At 39.7% G+C, this 21,955-nt stretch overlaps 1 protein-coding gene across 3 annotated transcripts in view; it reads right to left on the reverse strand.

Moving 5' to 3' along the window:
- ASAH2 (N-acylsphingosine amidohydrolase 2) overlaps positions 1–21,955 on the reverse strand; it is a 95,597-nt gene that overhangs the window by 39,436 nt on the left and 34,206 nt on the right. For all 3 annotated transcript variants that reach the window (XM_036026945.1, XM_028512975.2, XM_036026946.1), the window contains exons 4-8: positions 20,621–20,770; positions 15,997–16,173; positions 14,558–14,685; positions 13,330–13,407; positions 565–685 (exon numbers count right to left, since the gene is read on the reverse strand). In XM_036026945.1, coding sequence (XP_035882838.1) covers positions 565–685; positions 13,330–13,407; positions 14,558–14,685; positions 15,997–16,173; positions 20,621–20,770 — 654 coding nt within the window. The remainder of the gene's footprint in view (positions 1–564; positions 686–13,329; positions 13,408–14,557; positions 14,686–15,996; positions 16,174–20,620; positions 20,771–21,955) is intronic.

Consider the following 21,955-nt stretch of genomic DNA (forward strand, 5'->3'; position numbering starts at 1 on the left):
GATTCCTGGTTCCTATATCTGGTCCTGTCACTCACTGTGTTTCAAAGTTACAAACAAGTCTAATGGATGAGGGTTGTCTCTGATTTAAGCCTTATTACAGGAAAGTAGAACAAAGCTCCTGAAAGAAATTCACTATTAAGAGGAAAGCCTGGACCATGAAAAGGATGTGTCACCTGTCCTCATTCAGGTTCTTACACCATTAAGAAGATGTTTAATACTTTTGTAACTCTGAAAACAAAAGTAAGCATCAATACATTTATCATATTTCCAAATCTGATTAAAAAACTACTATATATATATTGCAAAAATCTGGAACTTGCCCTTTTTTATCCAACTAATTATGAAGCCATCAATATAAGTAGATTCTGACACAAAGTTTATTTGTCATTTTGAACTTTCTTTCCCTATTTAGGAAAGATAGAAAATTCTTTTTATTCAAGCATATCAGTATGTAATGTCCATAAGACACTTCACTCTGAAAATCTGAATCAGCTATTCTGAACAGTGCATGAATGATGATCCTCAATGGATTGAGATAAAGTTTTCATTAACATAAATTCTCACCTGTCCAGGTAGGTATCCTGTGTTCTTATCTTGCTCGAAAAGGTAAGATGCATAGCCCATATTGTCACTGTTCACGAGGTGGTTGGTGTTGTTCATGCTAACTGGGTGGATGGCAAACCAGCTGTAACAGAGCCAGAAGCCCCAAGTTAATGAAGAGAGTCAGATAACTGGGGCCGAAATGATGGCTGGGAACTCACATTTTCCCCAGAAGAAGAAAAAAAAAAACATTTAATGACAGGCATTCCACATGTAGGTTCTTTCATTGTTAATGAGCTCAAATTATTTATAGTATAGTCAAGAAGTCAATTTACTTAAAGATATGCAACTATTTTTATAAATATTTCATCATCATCATCTTCATCATTAGCTTTTAACAAAACCAAGGCTTGGTAGTTATCAGATGGAACTAAAGATTGTATAGGCATTGACTTTGTCCTTCAAGACAGGCACTCATATAATAATTATTCAAATCAATACAATCTATTTCAACTAGACATTTATTGGGAGTCTGCTGTATGCCACACACTGAATAAATTGATGTTTACTTTCAGAATCTTAAAGAGACAAAGATGTAAACAAATGGTGTTAATACAGTGTGACAAAGGTTATATAAAGTGTTTGGGGGACATGGACAACTAGCAAGTAATTCTTAAGGGCATTCCAGGAAGAAAGAACAGCAGAGTCACTGCATGGAGGTGTGAAAGAGGATGCTATGCATAATTCAACATAGCCTAATGCTTGCTAATACCTTAAGTGCAGAGCGACACAGTTTACACATTAATGTCACATCTGTTACTTTATCTGAACTTCACAACGACCCTGAGAGATGGGCTGCTAATACCTCCACTCTGCAAGTTGTCTCAGAGAAGCAAAACAGTGGCCCACTTGTCACAGAGGATCAAGATTCAAGTTTGGGTCTTGTGACACCCTGTCCAGTGGCCTTTATAGGATCAAACCTCCACACAGGTGAAAAAGATATTGCTATGATAAAATGCTGTAGAGTAGATTAATTGGAGTGATCAAGAAAAGAGACATGTCAAATCATAAAGTTTTAAGCTAATGAACAAGTCTTTTTTTAATCTTATTAATTCTTAGCTGAAAATTTTTAAACATTTCAGCTTACATTCTCACCTAAGTGATGCAGTACAGAAAACTGAACTTTCACCTAATGACTGGGCATGTTTTTGGACTTCAAGAGCATCACTCAGGATTCAGTTCTCATCGCCCAACAGATGAATGTGTAGGTCAGAGGTGGCCAGCACAAGGCCCATCGGGGCTGGGTCAGCAACACAAATGCCAGAAGCTGGTTCGTGTAGTAGGGACCGGAGAGGGCTGTGGGGATCTGGAGGCACTCACCCGGGCTGGGCTAACGGCCGCAGTCTCCACTGCGCTGCCGCCGAGTGCTGCCTTATGGGGGTGTACAGCAGGGCTGCCAGATCTTCCCATTTTTTCAAAAGAAACTACAAACCCATGTTTTTGTGAAATGTTGTCTATTTAAAAATTCTTACAGAAATAGCACGGAAACAAAGGAGGTTTCTTGGTTGTTTAGAACACAGCTAACTCCTCTCTATGTTTCTTGGGGTTTAACACAATGCCAACCACACACTTGGCTAATAAGGTCATGTCGATTGAATGGCACAAGCTCCATCTCTTAGTCCTTATGCATTCTGCTCTGGTCACCGTGACTATCCACTATCTGGACACACTGTGCTTTGTCCCATCGTCACACCTTTGCAATTGGAATGACTTTTCCCCAGTGGTCCCCCTGCCAGGTTCCTATTCATCTTTTAAGATCCAGTTCAAATATCACATCCTCTGTGAAGCATTTCTTAAGGGCAAGATGATGCTCATTCATCTCTATGTCCCCAGCAGCTGGCACAGAGTCAAAGCTAACAGAATGCATATTGAATGCATACAGAATGCATGCACCACTGTACAACTGTTACAAATCAAAAGACTTACAACATGTAGCCAACAAACAGATTTTGTGAACTGTGTTTAAATTCCGATTCAAACAAAATAACTGTAAAAGACTTTATTGATGCAATCTGGGAAAACAACACAGGTTGGGTTTTAAGAAATCAATTTTTTATCTGCTGGTTGTAATAATGGATTATAGTTTATTTTTATATTTATGAGTGAAATGATATAATATCTGTCATTTGTTTTTAAATACTTTAGTAAAACACAATGAAACAGAATGTCAGAATATTGCTAAATATTGAAGCTGAATAAGAGTTACGTGGAAATTTACTAATCACTGTAAATAGGTATAGATTTGAAAATTTTCATAACAGTTTTTTATTTCATCTTCACATCTACTTCAATTTTTTTTAAAACAGTGTAAGGCCAAATCACCAGCCTATAGGCTGAATTCAGTCTCCAAAGTGTGTATTTGCCATTGTGCAAACACATAGAAATTTAGGTCAAAAGTAGATCTAAGATCATCCCCTAGAACTTACTTACAAAGTTTCTAAATTTTCAAAAACCTTTATATTAGTTTATGTTTTGTGGTTTGTCTCTTTCCCCTAAAACTTAAGTTCCAGGAGAAGTTCTACTTACGTAGTGCTTTTCAGTTAGTTGGAGTCTGCTTTTTTGTAGTTTTACTCTCTTTAAAAATGGGGTGGTAGCCAGGACAACTCCATGGCTCCCCAACCAAAATATTTCCATCTAATACAATTGTACTGAGGCCAGGCAGACTGAGCCAAACCGCAGCCTCTCCAGTGCAATCAAAGTAAAACTGTACAACTGTATCAAAGCTGACTGTCATTTAGCACTCATGAGATGAAGGGGTTTCCAAACAGGATGCTGTTTTATTCTCACAAGAACCCATTGAGTCAGAAACTATCATTATCCTCATCTGACAGCTAAGGAAAAGAGGTCTCAGAGTGATGATGTAACCAGACCAAGGCCCCGGGGGTGTGAGTCAATAAGCAGGACTATGAACCCAGGTTCACCAGACCATAAAGCCCATGTTCTTATCTGTTACAGGATACTGGCTCCGTCCCTCTGTTCATTCACTTTCTCATTCAATATGCATTCTGTTAGCTTTGACTCTGTGCCAGCTGCTGGGGACATAGAGATGAACGAGCATCATCTTGCCCTTAAGAAATGCTTCACAGAGGATGTGATATTTGAACTGGATCTTAAAAGATGAATAGGAACCTGGCAAGGGGACCACTGGGGAAAAGTCATTCATTGCAAAGGTGTGACGATGGGACAAAGCACAGTGTGTCCAGATAGTGGATAGTCACGGTGGTCAGAGCAGAATGCATAAGGACTAAGAGATGGAGCTTGTGCCATTCAATCGACATGACCTTATTAGCCAAGCGTGTGGTTGGCATTGTGTTAAACCCCAAGAAACATAGAGAGGAGTTAGCTGTGTTCTAAACAACCAAGAAACCACAATCTATGAAGAAACCACAATCTATGAAGAAAGTAAATGCTAAGAACATTGGTATACTAATTAGACTACAAAATTGAATTCTTATTTATTTCATTGAGTTATTTTCACTTATTTTAGGCCTTAAAAATTAAACTTTTTCTCTACAAAAGTGAAAAAGCAAGTATTTAAGAAGTATTTAAATTTCAGAATAAGAAGCTGCTGTATTTGTCTTCCTCTGCCCTTTGAAATATATGCTATTAAAATATCAGGCTTGTCACAGCAACAAAAGGACTATGGTAATAGGTGTATATGTATGAAGATATAAAGAAAGGTGGTCATTTTAATTTAAGAAGGCTGCACTCACAACTTGTTTTATCTGGTCAGAAATGTATTCATCAAAGCCAAGTTCAAAAGAGAGGAAGAAAGGTTTAGGTAGTTTCATAAGAAATTAGAATATAGACATAAAAGAATGAATATGTCCCTGTCAGTGAACATTTTAAAATGATGATTATGTCACAGCTGGGATGCACAAGAGGAAGCAGGCTCGGCTTCAGTCAGCGTGATGTACTCAAGGTACCGAGGAAACACAAGAGTTGAGATTTTTATCCTAGTTTGTAGCAAAGTTAGTTAAAACTTCTGGTTCTCTGTTTCCTGAGACTGAAAAACAATACCTTTTCAACTATACTTTGTGAAACAACAAACAGCAAGTTAATATAAAATATTATAGTCATTTTCTACTCCTATGTAATTGAGGCATTTGGAGCAAAAGATTTCTAGGGCCTCTTTTAATTCAGACATTGTGTGCTTCCTGCTCTGAAACATTTTAAAAAAAAAGTCAAATGCAAAAATCAAGCTTCTTAAATATTCTAAAATAGTAGCAAACCCACCCTACGTTCCATTCGCTCAGACCTGAGCCACCATGTCCCACATGCAGAAAGGCGGCTAACAGAGCAGGTAAGTGGAAGCTGAAATCCAGCCCCTGCTCAGCTCACTGACCTAGGCACCTTGGTCGTCCAAGGGAAGGGAGTGCCTGTGTGTGATTTACACCAAGGTCCACTATGCTAGCTGTCACCCTCTCCAACCTAAATGTCCACTAATAGGGAAGGAGAATAATATAGATCTAGTCAAACGTAGTGCTGTTTATCAAGATGTATGATAACATGGGAGTTCTTTGGATAAATACATGTCTATCAGGACCTCAACATGTGATCTTATTTGCAAATACAGTTTTTAGAAATGTAATTAAGGTAAAGAGCAAGTGAGATCACATTGGCTTAGGTTGAGCCCTAAATCCAAGGTCTGGTTACCTAATAAGAAGAGAAAAGGAACAGAAAGACACGCAGAGACTTGGAGAAGTAGCTGATGTAAAGATGAAGGCAGAGACTGATTGACATGATGTGTCTGCAAGCCAAGGATTGCTAGAAACTGCCAGAAAGAGGCATGTGACAGGCTTTCCCTCAGAGTCTCCAGAAGAACCAACCCTGCCAACACCTGCATTTTGAACTTCTGGCCTCTTGACCTGTCAGAGTATTCATTTCTGTTGTTTTGAGCCAGCCAGTCTGTAGTAATTTGTTCTGTCAGCCCTAAGAAATGAATGCAGAGGTCATACATTTTAGTGGCTAAGAGTATATAGCTCTGGAGTCAGACACAAGTTGCTTAATTTGTTGGAACCTCAGTGTTTCAACCTATGTTATAAAGATAATAGCAGTATCTACATCACGGCATTTGACAATTAAAGAAACAAATACATCTAAATTGCTAAAGTCTAAAGACTGGTCCACACTAAGGGTGGAATAAGTCATCATTACAATGATGTTGATGATGCTGATACTGATACTTCCGCAGATGATGATGATGATGATGGAAAAAGAGATACGAAGCTCTAAATGTGTGTGCATATATATCTCTTAAGACTAATACAATGTTAAAATATATGGTATGTGAGTTTGTGTATATTCAACATATGTATATTCAACTTACATGATATAGGCATGAAATAATTACATGAGAAAACCCTGTCTCTGGGGGCAGAGACTTGAAGGCTTACAAAATACCCATGTGCCAGATCCTAGCCACTAGATGGGGAAAAGGATTGGGGTCCTGGGTGGAAAAGATGAAGGGATCAAGAAATTCAAATTGGTAGTCACAGCATGGTTACAGAAACGTAGATTACAGCACCGGGAATAATATCATGATAACTCCGAGTAGGGTTGGGTGGGTTGGGGGTGGGGGGGGGGGGGGAGGAACCTGTCCGTAAAGTACATAACTTACTTACCACTATGCTGTACATAAACTAATACAGAATAATACTGAATATAAACTGCAATTGAAAAATAAAAGTGAAAAATAAAAAAATAATTTGAAAATTATCCGTGGCTCCTCTGTTTCCCAGTCCTACCAGCAGGGCAGAGCATGGAGGTAGCTCTGGGGAACAACATGTGTACAAAAGGACCACCCAGTTTTCATCAGACTTTGTGTGAATGGGAAAGAAGTCTTCACTGTGTTAAGCCATGAGAATTTCACATTGTCTGTGGCGACACTTGCAATTAAGTACCCTGATTAACACACCTTTTTTTACCTCCCTCACAGTCAGTCCTCACCTGCCCTGCTACAAACTGTTTGGGGGAGAGGAAAGGGCATTTGAGGGGGAGGAAAGGGCATTTTGGGGGGAGGAAAGGGTGTTTGCGGGGGAAGAAAGGGTATTTGGTCCTACCACACTGGAAAGGTTATTGGGCCCAGAATTTTACCCATCAGGTGACCTGAGTTTTAAACAAGTCCAAGCAATGAATACATACCAGCTCTCTCAGATTAAAGAAAGACAACAAGGGGTTAGCCAGAGGAGCTAAGGTCCAGGAAAACTTAATGGCCAGAATCCTGGAGAATCTTTCTACCATCATTGCTCCAGAGCATAAACTAATATAAGTACACTCTCAACTATTTCTTATCTTCAAAAATCCTGGATGAAAACTCCCTACTTGATAAAGTTATTAGAAAGGTGTCTGGTTTGAGTGAATCCCATTAAGTTATTATAGTCAAAATTCTTGTATCCTAAGTGATAGGATTAAGCTATCAACAGAAGTAAAAGAAGAAATGGTCAATAAGAGTATTTTTTAATTTAGCTTAACTAGAAACTGAAGAAAGGAGAACAATAGCAATTTGGCTTTTTGGGTCTCTTTCTTAACAACAGTTGAAAAGTGTGATAACACCGAGACTGGCAGGAGCACGGGACACGACACTGCTCGTGTTCAGGCAGCAGGAATGTAAACCCGCAAACCTTTTCAGAGGGCCATTTGGCAGTTTATGAGAAAAGCCTTAATAATAAGCATTCCTCTTTGGCTCAGCAATCCCATTTCTAAGGACTTAGCTTAAGGAAACCATTGGCAGATACATACCTACTCAAGAATGCTTATTACGGTGTATTTTATAATGGAAAAAAACTATAAATATCAAATGATTGCTGGTTAGCTAAACTCATTATCATGCATATAATGAAATACAGCCATTGTTAAATGGTGATTTAAAAAACACTAAGCAGCATTGAAAAATATTCATAGGGCATCTCTAAATGAAAAAATGTTTCCAAACTGCATATACAATAAAGCATCACTTTTTAAAATTAAAAGATGTGAATATGATTAGGGAAAAGGTCTAAAAGGCTATGTAACAAAATGTTAATAGACATCATCAAGTTCCAGGATTACCACATCATTTTAAAAAAACACCGCTTGATACACCAGCAGAGAACTATTACTATAATGTAACTACGGACTCCAGGTGATGACGACATGTCATTGCGGGTTCATCACGTACAGCAAGTGCACTGCTCTGGTGTGAGCCGCTCACAGTGCTGACAGTCAGGGTCGGTGTGCATGTTGGGAGTCAAGGGGTATGTGGGACATCTTTGTACTTTCTGTGAACCTCAAACTGCTGTAAGAAATAAAATCTAAAAAAAAAAAAAAAAGATTCCAGTCCTGGCTCAGTGTCACTTCTTCTGTCTTCGTTCAACAAAGCAGTCCCAGGGCCAGGCAAGTTTCAAGGGCCAAAGAAATCATCTTTACCCCTCGATGAGTCATGTCATAGTCACTTTGTATAGAAAATATGAGATGAGAGTTCTTGTGGCCAGCTTTGGAAACTACAATCTGCCGTTTAAAGATTTTTTAAAAAATCTCTATAAACCCTAAAATGGTAAGCAGTGTGGGGAAAGAAGCATTAGAAGAGTGAGACAAAAGCACAAAGTAAAATGCAATAGAAAAAAAATCTAGATGTATAATAATCATTATATCTGACTCAACTCACTCATTAAAAGGAAAAGATCATCAAAGTAAAAACAGACTCTTATAACTATAAGAGTATACTTATATACTCTTGTATGGTTGTATATAACTATACAACATTCATAAGAGGTACCTCAAAAATGTAATAACAAAGAAAAGTTGAATAGAAAAACATATATGGCAAATTCTGACCTGCACAGAAATGAGTTAGTTATTTTGACATGAAAGTACATAGGCTTTGAGACAAAAAAAAATTATTAGACATAGTCACTACCAAAAAAAAAAAAACACTTGATAGTCTCAGTATATGGAGATAATATTGGTAATATTTTTTCACAGTATTTTTAAGTTTCTAGTGTCAGAAACCAAGCCAGCATGCACATTTATAGAATGACCTGAGTCGTGCGTATTTATTATATGCCCCATATAGAGAAATGGGTAGAAGAGAATGTACCTGAATATTAACTCTGATTGACTTGATGAAGTATAACTGAGTTAATTTTTCTTTTTTTCTACTTTCCTATATTTTTCTAGTTTTCTCTAGCGAGTACATAGTATTTTTATACTGGGGGAAAATTTGGAAAAAATAGCAACCTTCTAAATCTCTTTGGATTAAGAACTCTCCAGATACCCAACAATCAAGGAAGTCCAATGTCTTCTACCAGTCACGATAACTGAGTTTTATGGCTTTAGTTTCTACAAGTGCGACAAATTAAATTAACAAGCGTGACTCACCTCTGTTATCAATGAGCCCTTACTAAGCATCTTCACTTTGTGGGACGATAGATCAGACACAGGATGAAAGCTCACTGTACAACCCAGGCCCGTGCTCCCCTGGGGAGAACACAGAGAGCTGATAGGAATGGTGGAGCAGGAAGATAGCAACGAACTTCACAGCAACATACAAGGGGCAGAACAGGAAAGAGAAATTCAGGGACGGATAGGAATAGAGACCAGGGCTTCACAAACCGCCTAATGCTAAGGCAGAAGGTATAAAGACAAGGTGAGATGGAGAAAAGAGGAGAGGTTAAGAATAGCCAGCGAAAGGCAGCCACTGAGGTTTCCCCATTGGTTATCTGAGTGGGGTTAAGTAGAATGATGACAGTAGGATAGAGAGCCACAGGGAACAGACGGTGTGACATTATAACTCAAGAAGTCACAGTCTGGGATGGTAGAGATTTACACACACATGTGCACACCACGTGTAAGTTCCATAAGCCAATGTCATTCAAATAAATTAGTGTAACTTCATAAATTGAATTTTTCTAAGTGTACACAAATTATTCAAGTAGCTTAAACAAATCACTTGTCCCTCTTGTTTTTTTTTTTTAATCTGCCTTTAAAGGGCCACCTTCCATGAGCCTTTCTGTAAGAATGAAAGGATTTTCAGTGTATAAAACAGGAGGTGATGGAGCAATTATTCAAACACCTGCTCATACCTTTCTTACAGCTCTGACACACAGAAGCCGTGTCATACCAACTGCCAGCAGGCTGACAGAGTACCAAAAAAAGAAAAAAAACATAAGAGTCCATGCCTCTCCTGCAAACTCAAGGAAGAAAACTTTGCAGAAGCAAAGGAACAAACGAAGGAAAGACAAGTGAGACAAAGCCTAACCTGTTGCACAGTGCTTGAGGGAATGAGCCGCTGCCACAGCCGCCTGCACCACGGGGTTGGCTGCTTGAGCAGTGGCTCTCCACCAATCTGAGCTGCCATTCAGATTACCTGCCCTTATGACTTCCCCTTTGACGCAGACATCTGAAACCTCTTTGTTTTCTCATCATAGTCTCTTCATATACATGTCATTTTACTACATCAGCATCTCTTAAGTCTCTTCCACTGGATGACAAACTCATTCTATAAGGGTGCCTTCGAGAGGCTTTCAAAGGGGATTTTGTAAATGCCACACAGCTTACACCTTGACTCAGAATTCAAAACATTCCAAACATGTTCTCCACATCTGGAGAACATCCATTGACCATCTCTACATAAGGAAGTACCAGGAAAAAGGATAGGATTTCCATTAGATCAATTGGAGCAAATAGTGGCCTCACATTTGTAGAAGACTTACTGGTCTATGAGATAGCTTTGTGCACATATTCTGTTTCATTCCTCAAGGTGTTATCACTCTTCCTAGCCCTTAAAGAGTCCTCCACTCCCAACCCCAGCTGAAAACACTTTAATGATTTTCTGTTCCCTTTGAATATAAAGACCAGAATCCTTATCATAGTATCTAGTTTCTACCTCTGACTTCATCTCACAATGCCCTTTGCACTTCAGCCATGCAGAACTTTTATCAGTTCCTCAGATGGGCCTCAGGACTTTTTACACATCTCTGTTGAAAGTTCTCCACTTCGCATTCTGCCAGTTAATTCCTATGCAGCTCCGTGGCCAGTTCCTCAGAGAAGCCTTCCCAGTCTGCCTGACCAGGTCAAATCTCCTCAAGATGCCTTCCTTTCTTAGTACTTAATCCAATTATAATTATGCATGGATTTGTATGACTGTTTGAATACCCTTCATCTCTACCAGTAGACTGTGAGTTCTATAGAGGTAGCAACTACATCTATTTTTTGCTCAGTTCATGACACATGTATTCCACAATACTGAGTGAATGAATAAATGAATAATCTGTGTTGAGAAATGTTAAATTTGCATTTGATAAATTCAGAAACTGAGTCTCATAGAGTATAAAGTATTTGCTCAAGGAGTACAGAATACAGGTGTTTGATTCCAAGGTAATTCCAAGGTATTTGGTTTCTAATTTCAAGGCCAGGAAGTGTATCACTCCAAGGACTAGGAAGGGTTGCATGGCACATAGTATTGATAGGTGCCTGGTGCAGACTAGTTGAACGAAGAAATGGAAACAAAATAAAAGTAGAAAGGAATAAATTATGAACTTCTATATTGTTTTCTGTGTGAAGAAAATTCTCTTGGCTCTGATGTGGGACAGGTCACCTCACCTTTTTAGGCCTTCGCTAAAGTTTCAGCTAGATTATCTCTGTACTCTGCAAATCCAAGATTCTGTGTTTCCGAATTCCTCAGGCTTTGGATCCTAACAGCAGACTCCTACTTGTGGTGGCTGAGTTCCTTAGCAGCCTAAATTTGACTTTGTTTTGGCTCAGTTTTAATGTGTATAAAGAGCAATTTTCACTCTACAAGAGGCAACTGAAGGAACAATTACATCAAAGATAACATACAGTTATAGAAACAATAGAAGGCTATTTGAGCTTCCTGTCCCAATTACCCAACTATGAGACCCTTGAAGATAGGCCCATGACATATTTAACATAACAATCCTCCCCCACACAGCTGTGCACCTGACATTTAGAAAGTCTATTGAGTTAAATGTTAAGTAGCAACATTAGTAGATGAATTTATTGTGATAAAAGAATGAGTCCTATTATGTCAACCCATATAATAAAGTTTATTTTATCAGGGAGTTTTTAGTGTCCTCACTTTAAACCCAAAGAAGTAACGCCAATGCTATGAATTCAAGCACTCTGATGTGCCAATAATGGGGTTTTTAGAAGAGGTAGAATACTATTTCTTACCTCTTAGCTAAAATTATTAAACCTTTTTTTTCTGTCAGGCACAAAACAAGAGCTTTGCATGCATTATCTCATTTAATCTTCAAACAAATCCTATGAGTTATTATGCCTATTTTCAAGTAGAATGTTTGATTTATAAGTAAATAAGTTACTTTCCCAAGGCCACAGGGTTAATAAGTGGCAGGACTGGGATTTGACCAAGTCTTAAAATCTATACCTAAAACCTGACCTCCCTACCACTACGCTGTTCTCTCCCTAGTAACAGAGACAACCCTGGTATCTGAACTGCAAGTCATAGACTTTATTGTTTACCTTTACCCCTTATTACTTTTAATTTGTTGTGCATTTTACTCACATAGCAATTTTCACTTAAACATTTCATTATTCCACCTGGCAGAACCTCACCACCTTTACTAACACTTATTATCAACGATTTTAAGGATTCTCTATACCCCCCAATTTTAAAGATAAGAAAACTGAGACAGAGAGCTGTTACATACCTTGGCCCAAGTAACAGAGCCCAGGATGAGAGCCCAGAGTGGACCCAAGACATTTGACTCCAGCACCCGAGTGCTGACATACACCTTCTTAGGGCATTTCTGCATCACTTGGAAGTCTGACATCAAGGTGTCTCACACTGTTAGTCGCCCTTAGCCGGTCCAATGTCAGTGACCAAAATAAACTGTAAGTGTGAATGCCTCCTTTTTTCAAAGAAAATAATCCTCATGTTCTCTTGTTTATAAAAAGGTGCTAAAGTCAGTGCCAAGTTGTAATTTTATGTCATGTGCTTCCTTTAGGTGGTCTCAGTTCCGTTTTCGTCACTAATGAGCATTGTCCTGCATTAGACTTCACTTGCTCCTTTGAGGAAGACACGGGTGAATAATCTCGATTCCATATTCACTTGTCCCATTGGTCAGATTGCTTTTTGTTTTACTGAGAGATAATTATCTACCATCATGGAAGTTCCACATATAAAATCTTGATATAGTCATGAGCACTAACATTTACTAAGTCTTTTATATCACATGCCAGATGTTGTGAACTTCTTCACCCAGATGTCTTTTTATATAATCTTTTCATTAGCCCTGTTTTACAGTTTAACAGCTAAGCCCTGAGAGGCAGAGAGCCTTGCCATAGAGCCCATGGCTGGACCACAGATGTGTCTGATTCCTGGGTCTGGATTCTTCACCACTCAACTCAGCGATTTGCAACTGGTGTGCTACAAGAATTTTTAAAAACTTGCAATACCTGACTAGTCAGAGGCTTCTGAGTTCTTTTCCCTTAGATTAGCAAATAAAAAACTGACAATAGCCAACACAACCAGAGCCATCCAGTGTGAATGAATCAAAATTACACCTATTTTTTTGTCAGACCTGCAAAAACACATTTTTTGACCGCAGAATTTTCGTAGTTTATGCGTGCCATAAGATAAAAAATGTTGAAAATCATTGTCAACATGTTCTCATCCTCTACTGCCACCATTGTAACCTCTTCCCCACCCCCACCCTTGTAATTAAGTTATCCAGATAGAATTTTAAAAAATAAAAATAAACAGAGTACCTGATAAGGCCCAGATCATCTCCATTCAAATCTACCATTTTCAAGACTACCATTTCCTTGTCCGTATTTGAAGAATATCTAGTCACCAAAACAAAGGAATTTAGTCAGTTTTATGTTAGAGCCTGGGCACCATGTACGACAAACAGCAGAAACTGGCACAGAAACAAAAATTAACACTCGTGTCTGTAAGGTAAGCTCCCAGAGTCCCACGCTGCAGTCCTGTGCGCTGCACCCACGACCTCATTCCTCAGCTAAGGAAATGGTTTGCAACTGTGACCAGGGTTAGGGGTGTTAGATTGGCTAGCTGGCGGTGAAATACGCATTTTTATGTAATATACACAATATTATGCACATGAGTTTCTTACAAAAAGGACTTCTCTTTGAAATTTCTACTCATATCAAAGTTTAGTGGACTCTCTTAAAACCAGGAGGAAGTATGCAAAACCAAAGCATTCATTACGTGTGACTTAAATGTTCTTTCATGTCCTTTCAAGGGACAGCAAATTATATTTTCTTTTAAAAAATCAACTCTTTTGAAAGCTATTGAAAAATATGCAGACAAATGTAAAATGCCAAGTGGTCAGGTTGCACTGAGAAGTTCTTTTACACTACCGTGGTAGCCTCTTCTGTTGCAATCCTGGCTCCTCACTTTAAAAAAAGACAAAATAATCATCTTTCTTAGGTGTTCCATTCAAATATTCTCAATTATTCTAATTTTCTTTCTCATTCTTCCAGTTTTTTAATTCATTTATCTCCTCTCTCTTGCCACATTCTCTTGGGCTAAGATGAATTAATGTGAGTTACTCATTAACAAATACTTGTTATGCACATTTTTATTTCCATTTTACAGACAAAGAAATTGAGAGCCAATAAATTAACATAAATAAATCACTTATCATCACCACCATCTATATCCTAAAGATCACCCAGCTAGGAAGTGACAAAGCTCAGGTGAGACCACAGCTCTGTCAGACTCTGAAGCCTTTGAATCCCCACACTGACTCCCACAGCCCTCCACCTAGGGAGATACACATGTAGGTTGCTGTGTGTTTCTATGTTCACTTTTTATTTCTGCTTGTCTTAGATTATAAACATGTTTTTAAATTATTTCTCTTTAACACTCTTTTAGGATCCCACTATATACATCAAGTAACAACTCTGTTCTCAGATTTTGTTGCTGTTTCCTAAAGGAAACACAGGACGTCATTTTGATAATTACCCTGCTCACCTTGCTCGCTCTGATGGTGGGTTCTGAAGGTAAGAATGAGGGCTTCGGTTGATCTGTGTACCGTCCACGTTTCCTTTATTGATAAAGATTTTGCCTGGTTTCATATTTGTGTGTGCTATCTCAATGCTCTGTGGGTTAAAAAAAAAAAAAAAAAAGAGCTGTAATGTTGGAAATCCTGTTGGGGATAATGACTTAGTCAATACAAGCAGAAGAGACCTGTGGACAATTTCCGTGGCCTCCAACCTGTTCCCACCACAGGACAAAAGCTGGAGAACCACGCAGCTGGTGTCATTCTGGAGGTGTCACATGGCCTTCGGGTCTGAGACAGAAAAAGTGCCCTTTGCAGAGCAGCACAGAGCTGATCAGCCCCTGACGGCTGAGTCGGGCACAAGCTGCCATTCAGACGGCCCAAGTGGAAAACTCATCTCCGACAACCATGGGACAGGATTTGTTACCGTACAGGTATTTCCACCCTCCCTATTTTCTCTATCCCACACCCTTTAAGGCAGAGTTTTTCAAACTTTGAGACACACAGTTAGTTACACAGTTTCTGTCCAACCTTAATGCATATCAACATGCATAGCCTAAAATAAAGTTCAAAATGCGTTTTATGCACTATGATGCTTTCCAAATTTTTTTTTTGTTTTTTTATGCTTCTTGCAACCCATGAAATTGATCTCATAAAGCCATTTACAGATTATTGGCCACAGTTTGGAAACAGTACTGCAAAGAAATTTCGGCCTTTGCCAACTAGATTTCTGGATTTGGGGTGGGTGGGTGGTGGCAACTTTATAAGATAAAGTACAGAGAGACTAAACCTGAAAGGCAAAGGAATGAAGAAGAAAATATTAGCAAGGATCCTGTGCAAGGAAATATTAAACTGGAAGACCAGAGAGAGAGAAATAAAAATTAGGTACCAAAACCACAAACATGAAAAAAGTTTGGGGGTACTTATAGAAGCACCATGTCAGTCTAAAGCTGCTGTAGAGAACTTAAGAAATGAGGAATTGGTAAATTAGATCTTTTATATTCTTTAGAAAATACAAAGTAAGATTTGGAAATACAGGGAAAGATGGGGATTATTTGTAATTACTTTTGGTGCCTTGATGGGTTGGTGTCTTTTCATGTGACTTTGGGCAAGAACAGGCCATGTGGGGCCCTATAATCTGTAAGGGTCACATACAAAACATTCTGTCTCTTTAGACAATGGCATGAGGCTCACTGCCATAGAACCATGCTCCACAATCAACCAATGCCTCAGGCTTAACAGTCCACAACTCTGGACCAGAAGATACAAGGAGTCAGGAAGGGAGTAGGGCAGTAGGTGCTAAGACTGCATTCAGACCAAGATCCTAAAGGGACTGTCTCCATAGCACAGTCCTAAAGCACTGTGCACCCTGGGAAGGAATGGCTGCTGCTGTCTGTGGTTCTCTGCCTACCTTCATGATGCCAGTCACCATGTACTCAAAAGTTCGGTTGCTAAACCCTTCACTGGCGATCACAAACACGGTGTACTGGAAATACCCTGCTGGAGCCGAGTGTGTGTGAGTGCCACTCAGGATAACGTTGTCTCTTCTGTACAAGGAGCCATATTTCTGCTGCAGTCTGTTCAAGACCTTCAAGAAAGAAAGAGAAAAACTAAGAGGAGAAAGAAGAACATAGGAGCTTAGCATGAGAAAAGGCTCTAATGAGCCTCATCACTGATCCGTACCAATGACTTCCTTGTCAAGTGGCCCTTCGCTCTCTATCCCATCACAGTGTCTCTACGGTACATATACCATACTTTGCTGTGTATAACACGCACTTTTTTTGCCCAAATTTCTGAGGGAAAAAGAAGGATATGCATTATACATGGGTCATACTAATAATGCGTAAATATCGTAAATTTGTCACCAGTACATAAACTTTCTTGTACCTTGTATCTGTTCCTGTGTTTTGTAATTATTTGTTACATAAAATTTCTTGCACCATAATATGTTCAAAAATAAATTCTGAAATTCCTTTGTAATACAAAAAACGAGTATCTAAGTATAAAGAAATAAACAATTGAATTAAAAAATTAAAACTAAAGATTTTTTCCTGAAAGTTTGGGCCCAAAACATGGGAGTGCATTATACATGGCAAAAGATGGTAGCTTATATGGTATATATAACTTCAGTATATCATCATAGTAACAACAATTGCAATAGCTAACATTTTACAGAGTCTCGCTATGTGAAACACACAATGCTAGGTATTACATATATTATGTCATTTAAAAATCATTGCAATAAGTTCAAGAGGGTTGTATTTTTAACCTTGCCTTTTAGCTGGTAACATTGAAGCATACAGATGTTAACTCATTTTCCTACTGATGTAATAAATAGCACAGCCTGAATCCCAATCCAAGTCTCTCTAACTATAGTCTCTCTTACCCATTCATCTTTCCACACCAAACATTAATATCCAGGTACTGTTCTAACTAGGCATATATGAGGTTCCAACTCTGAAGAAGTTATTATTCGAATAAGAGAAAGATAATAAACAAAGAATAAAGAAGTAATATTATATAGTGATAAATGTTATAAAGCAAAATATTGCTGGGTAAGGGAAAAAAGGGTGTTTGATGTTAGTGAGGAAAGCTTTTTCCAAAGAGATTACCCTTCATCAGAGCCCTAAATGAAGAGAGCAATCTGGTCACACACTGCCTGGGGGGGAAAGCATTGTGGGAACAGTGAACAAATCGTGCAAAGTCCTCTTTACTGCCTCACTTCCCAAAATACACTCAGTCTTCCCTGACACAGATCATTACACTTACTGGTCTGGGGGAAGCCCACGCTGTGACCTAGTGACTCCCCAGCCATCCTGTGGAGAGGTCCCTGAGGAAAAGAACCTTTCTGTCAGCACTAACGTGCTGGCCATGTGGGTGAGCAACCTTAGAAGTAGACCCTTCAGCTACAGTCAAGCTTTCAGACAACTGCCATGAGTTCAACCTATGACACAGAGGTGTCATATAGTTGTTAGTTGTTAATTAATAAATGTGAACATATATATTGATTATATATATAGAACAGTGGCTGACTCATCATGGGAACTATGTTAAGTATTAGACTTTATGTCTATTAATTCCCAAATCTCATTAGCACATAATCTGACCTCTTGCCGTCAGGTCGTCTCACTGCCAGGACTTGCATGCCAGGCTCACACGACGTAGGGGAAATTCCCAAGCAGAGTCAAAACCCTTTCTGCAACTCCAGTTGCCCTGCATAGCTATTTCAGCCTTCCAACCCCTTGTCAAATCCCACTGTGTTAAATCCCCTCTGTTTGAAATGCCTAGTGTGATCACTGTTTTCCCAACAGGACCCTCACCAACAGGGCCTTGACATCCATGTGAACATTCGGCCATTTGTGTCCTCACCTCCAGTTCTAGCCTATTGCAATTCACCTCAAATATCACCCTCTGATTAATCACCCTCAGGCAAAATTCTGATTGCATCATTTTTCCATTCAAAAGTTTTCTAAGAATCCCCATCACCCACAGAATTTTTAAAAACCTGGCATCCCGGGACCTCTACAGTTATGACTAACACTGCTTCCAGGTCCATCTCCAATTACACGCCTGCATGTGTTCCAATGGAACTGACCTCTGTCCCTCCGGAGAAGAGTCTACGCTCCTCCCTTGCACCTCTCTGTGTTCGTGCCTTCCCTTCTATTTGACAGCTCTCCCTTCCCATGTTAACCATTTAAAATTCTGCCCATTCAAGTGTCACCTTCACTTTTAAATTTTCCCCTAATTTTTATTTCCTGAATCTCTGTGTGGTGGTTTTAAAATACTATGTGTCCACAAATTCTTTGATACTCCTGCCTTCAAGAGGTGAAAGTTAAGTTTGCTGCCCCCGAGAGTGAAGTGGATTGAGTGACTTGCTTCCAATGAGTCGGACAGGGTGAAGTGATGGTGTGCAGCTTCGGAGTCTGGGCTGTGAAGGGCACTGTGGCTTCTTCACTGCTCTTTCACTTGAATTAATTGCTGTCTCTGAGGAAAGTCAGTTGCTCTGTCATGAGGATAGGACGGGGGGGATGAGGCCTTCTCCCAGTAGCCACTTGGATGAATCTTCTTGAAAGTGAAACTTCCAGCCTCACTCAAGCCTTCAGGTGATTGTGTTCCTTGCCAACATCTTGATTTCAGATGCCCTAAGCAAGAAGCCCCTAGCTAGGCCACTCCCGAATCCCTGGTCCACAGAATGCGTAAGATAATAAATGCGGCTGTTTGAACCCACTATACTTTGGGGCTATTTGTTACTCAGTAGTATAACTAACACACCACTGAACTTTACTCCAGTGAATTCGTTATTTGCATATTTCTGTTATAGACCTTTCTTCTATTCCCCAGCTAGGTAGTGAGCTCATAAGTGGCATGGATTATGACTCACTTACCTGTGTGTCCCCCAAAATGACTGGCAAAGTGCCCTGCAAAAGGCAGGTTATCAATGCATTTTCCCTTCAACATAATAGAATAACATCACTTTTTAAAATGTAGGCTCTGGGCACCGGCCAATGTGGCTCAGTTGGCTGGAGCATCGTCCCATAACCAAAAGGTTTCAGGTTTGACTCCCAGTCAGGGCACACACCTGGGTTGTGGGTTCAATCCCTTCTCTGGGTGTGTACAAGATGCAACCAACTGATGCTTCTCTTTCACACTCATGTGTGTCTTTCTTCCTTCCTCTCTCTCGAAAAGCAATGAAAAAAATGTTCCTGGGTGAGGTTTTAAAAAATTAAATCAGAATATATGCTCTGGGATCAGGTATATATATGCTAAGAACCAAGCTTTACCATTTTCAACTGTGAATTTGGAAAAGTTAATTACTATCTTTAAGATTCTGTTTCCTTACCCACAAAACTGGGATAACAATAGACCCACATCAGTTTCGTTGTAAGTGTAGGGATGGGGAAAATACTGAATCCCCTCTCCCCATGTTTCCATAAATGGAAGAGGTTTCCATTCTACTCCCCAAGAGGGGGCGACACTGGAGAAATGCTTTTAGGCCCTCCTGTCACCCGTCTCACTAGATCCTTCACACAGTGGAAGGACAAGTGTTTAATAGGTGAAGTTGATAGAATATGACACTAAATATCAGATATTTAATGGTCACTGTTCTGGGTACTCCGGTCTCACCTCACCTCTTTCTTACTCATGAATATGCAAGCAGACATTAAAACATTCATTTTCCGTGACCTGATCTGAAGCAGAAAATACAAGTGGGTCAGGGCCTAGAAACTGGCTTAGAGACCGACCGGGAAGCCCATGTCCACTACTCTATTTCTCCTTCCCTTTCTCTCTCTGTATTCTCTCTGTCTCTCTGTTGCTCGCTCTCTCTCTCTCCCTCCCTCTCTCTGTCTTACAAGTCTCAGGTAGCCCAAGACACCTCTTCCATGCACCTTTCTGCTAAGCTCAATATTCCCCACAGGCAAGTAATAAAATCTAAATTTGGGGAAGAGCATAGAAGAGCCTGAAATATTCCACAATCCAGTTTAAAGATTATGAGAGCTGACTTATTCTCTTTAAATTTTATTATGGAAATTTTCAAACACACACAGAAATAATCAGAACAGTATAATGAAACCCCTGGGTCTGCCTATTGCCCAGCTTCAGCAGTTTATGGCCAACCTCATTTCAGAGTTGTATCCGTAATTCTCCTCTGGTTACTTATACCCATTGTCAGTTGTCTGAAAACTTGACGGAAGAGTTACTGATTAATTGACACTCTCAGATTTCTACAAGGAAGTTAAATGAGAGAATGTATGTGAAGCTCCCCTGGAACATAATAAGCTTTCGAAAAAACATTAGCGTTAATAATGATGACATGCCATCAGTGGAACTGAAAGCATACTTTGACCAGGATGATTTGGGATGGAAAAATGGGGATCACTCTCCTCACCTACCGCCTACTGGACTGACAAGAGCTTATAATGTTGTGGGTAGTAGGAATTTACTGGATGAAAAGTAGGAAGGATTAGCTACTCTCACAATTGCCCAGAGGCTTTTCTTTAAAATTGTGTCATTTCTTTTTCACATTAATCACTTACCTCCAGCCTCATGCGTTGGGACACCATGCCTATGTCGATGCTGACAAACACCATTCGATTTGACCCGTCAGGTTCCGCCATGACGAAAGCACGGCTGTACAACCTGGTGAGGAGGCCCCGTGCGTTCTGGCCACTCTTGCCGTAGCCCATCTGCAGAGGAAGAGAGAATCAGAGCCACTCCGCCTCACACAACCAGAAAGCAGGCTAGCCCATGGCGGAAAAGGCTGCCACTGCCGAAGAAGGACAAAGAGAAACAATCCACATAACACTGAAAGCTCTGAGTGAGATAATAACCTGTGTTTTCAAGAATAAAGGCAACATCATAAAAGAGGATTTACTCTTCTTTGTAGAAAAATATAAAGGCAAAGTAGTGATAAGCTTGACAGAGCTATTCACTGCTCCATGGGCGAAGGAGGGGCTGGCATGCCTCAGAATTTTGTTAACTGCACTGGAGACCTTTCAGGGCTTCTCTGGCGTTTGAAACAAAACCCTTTCTCTTGCCTGTCTAAGGTACTACACAAGGAAATAGCTCCCCTCCCACCATGCATGTGGCCCAGGAACATCCTGAAATTGAAGGCTCTCTCCCTTTGGTCACTTTGGTTGTTGGGGTGTGTGTGTGTGTGTGTGTGTGTGTGTGTGTGTGTGTGTTGGTCCATGATTTTAATTTTGTTTTATTTTTGTTTTTACTTTTTACCTAAAGAAAATGGTTTCTTTATGATTAAGTACTCTTTACTGGGTATACCTAACCCTGCATTCTCCCATGTTATCCCTCCCTAAGCCAAGTCAGTTCAAATACACCTGTCCTAGCCCCTTCTACCACCACATCATAAAACCCATCCTTAAAGTATACCCAGGCCTTCAGAATGCTCCCTCTGCTGCTTGCTTTACCCTCATATGAGTGTTTATTTAGGATTACATTCCAGAGTCAGTTTCCAGAACAGACAGCAGGGAATAGAGTTGACCCTTGAACAACATGGGTTTAAATGGTGCATGTCCACTTATGCATGAGTTTTTTCAATAAATACAGTCAGCCCTTCAGATCCACAGGTTTCACGTGCATGGACTCAACCAACTACCAAAAACAGTCTTTTTCCATTCCCAACCATGGGTCAAAAATACTGATTTTGATCTACAGTCTATTGAATCTGTCAATGCAAAGGGCCAATTATAGTTAAGTTTGGAGGGAGTTAAAAGCTACACATGAATGTTCAACTGCATGAGGGTTTGCACCCTAGCCCCCACATTGTTCAAGGGTCAACTATAATTCTTTGACTCTAAAGATCACTTGGTAGGAGGGAGACAATCCCATCAGATAACCTCCTGCTCTGATTTCCT

The sequence above is a fragment of the Phyllostomus discolor genome, chromosome 5 (genome assembly GCF_004126475.2).
Source record: "Phyllostomus discolor isolate MPI-MPIP mPhyDis1 chromosome 5, mPhyDis1.pri.v3, whole genome shotgun sequence".
NCBI lineage: Eukaryota > Metazoa > Chordata > Mammalia > Chiroptera > Phyllostomidae > Phyllostomus > Phyllostomus discolor.